This window comes from Salmo trutta, chromosome 24 (genome assembly GCF_901001165.1).
Source record: "Salmo trutta chromosome 24, fSalTru1.1, whole genome shotgun sequence".
In the NCBI taxonomy this organism is placed as follows: Eukaryota; Metazoa; Chordata; class Actinopteri; order Salmoniformes; family Salmonidae; genus Salmo; species Salmo trutta.
In genome coordinates this window covers 46,821,544-46,828,737 of record NC_042980.1, presented here as the reverse complement: position 1 = coordinate 46,828,737, position 7,194 = coordinate 46,821,544, and the positions used below count along the sequence as shown (strand labels likewise).

The 7,194-nt window shown below is 42.5% G+C and overlaps 1 protein-coding gene across 2 annotated transcripts; it reads right to left on the bottom strand.

Moving 5' to 3' along the window:
* Positions 1-1,338: 1,338 nt before the first annotated feature.
* LOC115161424 (granzyme B-like) lies at positions 1,339-3,517 on the bottom strand. Of its 2 annotated transcripts, none has more exons than XM_029712399.1 (5): positions 3,295-3,517; positions 2,822-2,972; positions 2,545-2,692; positions 1,993-2,253; positions 1,339-1,768 (listed from the first exon to the last, which is right to left on the bottom strand). In XM_029712399.1, the coding sequence occupies exons 1-5, from the start codon at positions 3,341-3,343 to the stop codon at positions 1,583-1,585; spliced, it is 795 nt and encodes a 264-aa protein (XP_029568259.1). In that variant the 5' UTR covers positions 3,344-3,517; the 3' UTR covers positions 1,339-1,582. The 2 variants fall into 2 exon arrangements, with proteins under 2 accessions (XP_029568259.1, XP_029568260.1); XM_029712400.1 differs by having other exon boundaries at positions 2,822-2,969.
* Positions 3,518-7,194: the final 3,677 nt, after the last annotated feature.

Below are 7,194 nucleotides of genomic sequence, written 5' to 3'. Positions count from 1 at the left end.
TCTCTTATCTCTTTTACACCCCTGCAGGGTTCTGTGTTTATCTTTGAAGTGCTTTCTCACAGACCCCATGCAATAACTCACAGACCTTTTCTTTATAAGAGGCAGAGACTAGAAAATAACTGTGAAACAATTTTAAACCTTATAATGCATATATATATATATATATTGTTAATCTGTAGTCTAGGACCATATAAATATAGTGGGGGAGGGGTCTTATAACCCTTCCTCTTCTATTAATACAACATAAGCATAATCAATTATTATAATACATCAAACGTTTGGTGCAGCCCCTATCATGACCCCAATTTGACCCCATCACTACACAGAAGATCGTACAACATTATCGCCCGATGATCTTCTGAACTTCCCAATACCTTTTCAGATGCATTTCAGTCACATCAAACCATACTGTCTTCAGATTGAAATGCTGTCAAAAATACTGTCAGACTTATTTGTAATAGATTGTCATAGCAATTGTCATTGTCAAAAAAAGTAAATTGATTACATCATTTTTTTTTTTTTAACATGGTGTGGGGCTCGCATTCTTTAAATATCAAAATTGGGTTGGTCAGTAACATTCCAACTAACTATCTACTAACCCTAACCCTTTATCCTAACCCTTAGTCCCTTACGCTAAACTTTAAACCATAGTCCTTATTCTAAACATAATCCTAACCCAAGCCCTAACCCTTTATCCTAACCATTACATTTACATTTAAGTAATTTAGCAGACGCTCTTATCCAGAGCGACTTACAAATTGGTGCATTCACCTTATGATATCCAGTGGAACAACCACTTTACAATAGTGCATCTAAATCTAAATCTTTTAAGGGGAGGGTTAGAAGGATTACTTTATCCTATCCCAGGTATTCCTTAAAGAGGTGGGGTTTCAGGTGTCTCCGGAAGGTGGTGATTGACTCCGCTGTCCTGGCGTCGTGAGGGAGCTTGTTCCACCATTGGGGTGCCAGAGCAGCGAACAGTTTTGACTGGGCTGAGCGGGAACTGTGCTTCCTCAGAGGTAGGGAGGCGAGCAGGCCAGAGGTGGATGAACGCAGTGCCCTTGTTTGGGTGTAGGGCCTGATCAGAGCCTGAAGGTACGGAGGTGCCGTTCCCCTCACAGCTCCGTAGGCAAGCACCATGGTCTTGTAGCGGATGCGAGCTTCAACTGGAAGCCAGTGGAGAGAGCGAAGGAGCGGGGTGACCCTTAGTCCCTTACGCTAAACTTTAAACCATAACCCTTATTCTAAACATAACCCTAAACTTAGCAAGCAGTTGCTTATCAACAGGTAGTTTGTTGGTCGAATGAATATCCAAAAATAGCAACAATGACAGAGTAAAGGTTTAGCTTTACCTTTTAATTTATTTTCAAATTACTAATTGCAAAAAATATAAATAAAAAGAGTATCTAAATAAGAAAATCTGTTATAATCAGTTAAAATCAGTTACAAATGTGTTTTAAATGGAAATAAAATGATAAAAATAAGAAACTTGTCCTCTATCCAGGGCATGATGAGCAGTGTATTTATGCAGGAATAGATACCATTATGTTAGTACACTAGCATCAATGTACTTCCTGGTCCTTTATTCCTGCTTGTTTAAAGACATGTTGGCACCATATCCATGCAACACCTCTTTAATCCAGGGCATAAAGAAAGGGATTTTCATGTACACATGAGGATATCTGGAATCATCACATCTCTCAGCCGAATTAAAAGCAACGATACCCTGTGCTTTGTTGTTACAAATAAGAGGTCCCCCTGAATCTCCCTGGAACACAGAACAACAGGAATTAGAGAACAGCCATACAGAAGTGTGATTGTCAAAGGAGAATAAGTGAACACTTCAAATGCTATTTTAGTTTTCCAGTACAGTAATGTTACAGATAAATAACCACTGCTTATCTGATCAACTAAAATCTGTACTGGTTGTGCTCTACAGCATGTTGGTTCTAGTATTACTATAATCATTTGATCCAAATTCAATTTAGTTACCTGACAAAATCCTTTCCCTCTGGTAGTACAAGTGCATATCATTTGTTTTTTGTCAAAGTATTTCTGCCACACGCTCTTGCATTTAGAGTTATCCTCCAACGTCACCGCCACTTCCATCAAAATGCCCAAGACACGGCTGTTGTTTGAGTTAGTCTTGCCCCAACCAGCTACGGAGCACTTGATGTTTGCTGGGATTGATCCATCCTTCTTTGGGAGTCCAGTGACTTTTACAAACCTGTTGAGTTTTGCTTTAGTCTTTAACTGTTGAAAGACAAGAAAAATAACACATGGGATTTAAATTGTGTGAACCACTTCAGATATTTTAGTTGTGGGTGTCTTTTCTCTACATAAGTATTATTCGATGAGACAACTAAATCAGACAGAAATCATGACGAAAGGGTTACATCAAAAATATTGAAACCTTCAAATGATCCCTACATGTTAGTTTTGAAGGTAAAACAAATCCATATCATAAACACTCAATTTAAAGCTAATCTACTGTAAGTAAATACCGTAAAGAAATGTATAAAAGAAAGATGTTTTGAAGTTTACCTGGAGTAGCATGATGTCATACGTGAGCTGCCTATATTGTCTGTGCAAGGGGTGGCGATGGGAATGTACCACCTGAATCTCTTGCCGACTCTTCTTCTCTTCTTTGGCTAGGTTGTGAGCTCCAAGGACCACCGTTAAAGGATAAGCACAAAAAAATATATATATATAATCAAAACGAGTCACATTAAACAACAAGATAATCAACATTGAGTTATTACTCAAACATGCCCCTCAAGAAACATGTAACATGATGCATTTGTATTCATTATTGACTCACTCTTTCAAGCAGTGTGCTGAAGTCAGGACAAAGTCCTCCCGGATGAGCATTCCTCCACAAACATGATGTCCTCTGTGTTGCAGAGAGACCATATAGGGCCTAGAGTGGGGCTTAGCTATCTTACCACCCACAATACCACTCTCAGAGGCTCCTTGGAAGGAGGGGGAAAGAGGATATCATGTTAACTATGTCTTCTGGGACATACAAGGAGCAAAAAAACAACATCATTTGTGTTCAATTTGGTTAACAATTAGCTACCTCCTTTACTGTCTGCTACCAAGTGATTATTTATAGAGAATAATCAGCTGTACCTTCTTTACTGTCTATTACCTAGTGATTATTTATAGAGAATAATCTGCTATACCTTCTTTACTGTCTGCTACCAAGGGATTATTTATAGAGAATAATCAACTGTACCTTCTTTACCAGCTGGTTCTTCGTAGATATATAATGTATAGAATAGATCAACTCACCAGTAGAGGAAAGGAGTTGGAGGAGGAGGATGAGGAGGTACAGGTACATGGTGGTGGACTGGCAGAGATCTAGATGATTTGAGAGACTGCAGGTTTCTCCTCTCTATATATACCACCTTTACATAATCTACCCCCTTCCATACTACCCACATACACACAGCAAGAAGGTGTTTGGTGGTCTAGCAGATTATTCATACTGAAAGTGAAAGCTTAAGGTTGAGAGAGAGGTATGTGATAGACTTGGAAATTCTAAGTGGTCTCAGATAATTCATTCCAAAAGCATCTTTTTAATTTAAGTCTAACAAATTACCTCATTTACTACTTACATTTATTGCAAACATAAACTTGCATTTAGAAACACATACAGTAAGTTGACACTACAGCCAAATAAACACATCATATAATTGTCGATTCAATGTGCTTTAGGCCAGAAACTGTTTCAACTTCCCAGTTGAGCTGCAACGTATTTGTCCCAGTTGACTTGTCCCAGTCTGCTCCATAAAGTACTAGAACCGTTTCGTCAGTGGGTCCTTGGAGTAGAGGTGGTCCATAGTCTTTTGGTAATTTAATTGGATCCCCATTAGCTGTTGAGAAAGCAGCAGCTACTCTTCCTGGGGTCCACACATGACATAATACAGAACATTAATAGAAAATAGAAAGCTCAGTAGATAAGAGCAGCTCAGTAGATAAGAGCAGCTCAGTAGATAAGAACAGCTCAGTAGATAAGAGCAGCTCAGTAGATAAGAGCAGCTCAGTAGATAAGAACAGCTGAGTAGATAAGAGCAGCTCAGTAGATAAGAACAGCTCAGTAGATAAGAGCAGCTCAGTAGATAAGAACAGCTCAGTAGATAAGAACAGCTCAGTAGATAAAAGCAGCTCAGTAGATAAGAACAGCTCAGTAGATAAGAGCAGGACAGCAGGTCAAAAGTACAGGACAGGAGGTCAACGGGACAGGACAGTAGATCAACAGGACAGGACAGTAGATCAACGGTACAGGACAGGACAGTAGGTCAACAGGACAGGACAGTAGGTCAACAGGACAGGACAGTAGGTCAACAATACAGGACAGGACAGTAGATCAACAGGACAGGACAGGACAGTAGATCAACAGGACAGGACAGTAGATCAACAGGACAGGACAGTAGGTCAACAGTACAGGACAGGACAGTAGATCAACAGGACAGGACGGTAGGTTAACAGGACAGGACAGGACAGTAGGTCAACAATACAGGACAGTAGGTCAACAGGACAGGACAGTAGGTCAACAGTACAGGACAGGACAGTAGATCAACAGGACAGGACGGTAGGTTAACAGGACAGGACAGGACAGGACAGTAGGTCAACAATACAGGACAGTAGGTCAACAGGTCAGGCCAGGATCAGAGTGTTACCTCCAGGATCAGAGTGTTACCTCCAGGCCAGGGTGAGAGTGTTACCGCCAGGATGAGAGTGTTACCTCCAGGATGAGAGTGTTACCTCCAGGGTGAGAGTGTTACCTCCAGGATCAGAGTGTTACCTCCAGGTCAGGATGAGAGTGTTACCTCCAGGTCAGGATGAGAGTGTTACCTCCAGGATGAGAGTGTTACCTCCAGGATGAGAGTGTTACCTCCAGGGTGAGAGTGTTACCTCCAGGATCAGAGTGTTACCTCCAGGATGAGAGTGTTACCTCCAGGATGAGAGTGTTACCTCCAGGATCAGAGTGTTACCGCCAGGATGAGAGTGTTACCTCCAGGATGAGAGTGTTATCTCCAGGATGAGAGTGTTACCTCCAGGGTGAGAGTGTTACCTCCAGGGTGAGAGTGTTACCTCCAGGATGAGAGTGTTACCTCCAGGTCAGGATGAGAGTGTTACCTCCAGGGTGAGAGTGTTACCTCCAGGATCAGAGTGTTACCTCCAGGATGAGAGTGTTACCTCCAGGATGAGAGTGTTACCTCCAGGCCAGGATGAGAGTGTTACCTCCAGGGTGAGAGTGTTACCTCCAGGATGAGTGTTACCTCCAGGATGAGAGTGTTACCTCCAGGTCAGGATGAGAGTGTTACCTCCAGGATCAGAGTGTTACCTCCAGGATGAGAGTGTTACCTCCAGGGTGAGAGTGTTACCTCCAGGATCAGAGTGTTACCTCCAGGATGAGAGTGTTACCTCCAGGATGAGACTGTTACCTCCAGGATCAGAGTGTTACCTCCAGGATGAGAGTGTTACCTCCAGGATGAGACTGTTACCTCCAGGATCAGAGTGTTACCTCCAGGATCAGAGTGTTACCTCCAGGATCAGAGTGTTACCTCCAGGATGAGACTGTTACCTCCAGGATCAGAGTGTTACCTCCAGGATCAGAGTGTTACCTCCAGGATGAGACTGTTACCTCCAGGATGAGACTGTTACCTCCAGGATCAGAGTGTTACCTCCAGGACCAGAGTGTTACCTCCAGGATCAGAGTGTTACCTCCAGGATGAGAGTGTTACCTCCAGGCCAGGGTGAGAGTGTTACCTCCAGGCCAGGGTGAGAGTGTTACCTCCAGGTCAGGATGAGAGGGTTAGTATGTGGAACTGGAGACAAGTAGGAGCTTCCGAGTGGCGCTGTGGTCTAAGGCACTGCATCACAGTTGTTAGCTGTGCCACTAGAGATCCTGGTTCAAGTCCAGGCTCTGTTGCAGCCGGTCGTGACTTGGAGACCCATGGGGCGGCACACAACTGGTCCAGCGTCGTTAGGGGATGTTTTGGCCGACGGGGATGTGGACTCTCCCAAGTCCATATGGGAGTTGCAGCAATGAGACAAGACAGTAAAAGTAAAAAATAAATATATCAACAAAATGAAAAAGTAGGTTTCAATGACACTGTACACGGATACATACATGTACAGTTGAAGTCAGAAGTTTACATACATCTTAGCCAAATACATTGAAACTTTTTTGTAATCGTAGTAAAAATTCCTTTTCTTAGTTCAGTTAGGATCACCACTTTATTTTAAGAATGTGAAATGTCACAATAATAGTAGAGAGAATTATTTATTTTAACTTTTATTTCTTTCATCACATTCCCAGTGGGTCAGAAGTTTACATACACTCAATTGGTATTTTGTAGCATTGCCTTTAAATTGTTTAACTTGGGTCAAACTTTTCGGGTTACCTTCCATAACCTTCCCACAATAAGTTGGGTGAATTTTGGCCCATTCCTCCTGACAGAGCTGGTGTAACTGAGTCAGGTTTGTAGGCCTCCTTGCTCGCACATGCTTTTTTAGTTCTGCTCGCAAATTTTCAATAGGCTTGAGGTCAGGGCTTTGTGATGGCCACTCCAATACCTTGACTTTGTTGTCCTTAAGCCATTTTGCCACAACTTTGGAAGTATGCTTGGTGTCATTGTCCATTTGGAAGACCCATTTGCGACCAAGCTTTAACTTCCTGACTGATGTCTTGAGATGTTGCTTCAATATATCCACATAATTTTACTCCCCCATGATGCCATCTATTTTGTGACGTGCACCAGTCCCCCCTGCAGCAAAGCACCCCCACAACATGATGCTGCCACCCCTGTGCTTCACGGTTGGAACGGTGTTTTTCGGCTTGCAAGCCTCCCCCTTTTTCCTTCAAACATAACGATGGTCATTATGGCCAAACAGTTACGTTTTTGTTGCATCAAACCAGAGGACATTTCTCCAAAAAGTAAGATCTTTGTCCCCATGTGCATTTGCAAACCGTAGTCTGGCTTTTTTATGGCGGTTTTGGAGCAGTGGCTTCTTCCTTGCTGAGCGGCCATTCAGGTTATGTCGATATAGGACTTGTTTTACTGTGGATATAGATACTTTTGTACCCATTTCCTCCAGCATCTTCACAAGGTCCTTTGCTGTTGTTCTGGGATTGGTTTGCACTTTTCGCACCAAGTACGTTCATCTCTAGGAGACAGAACG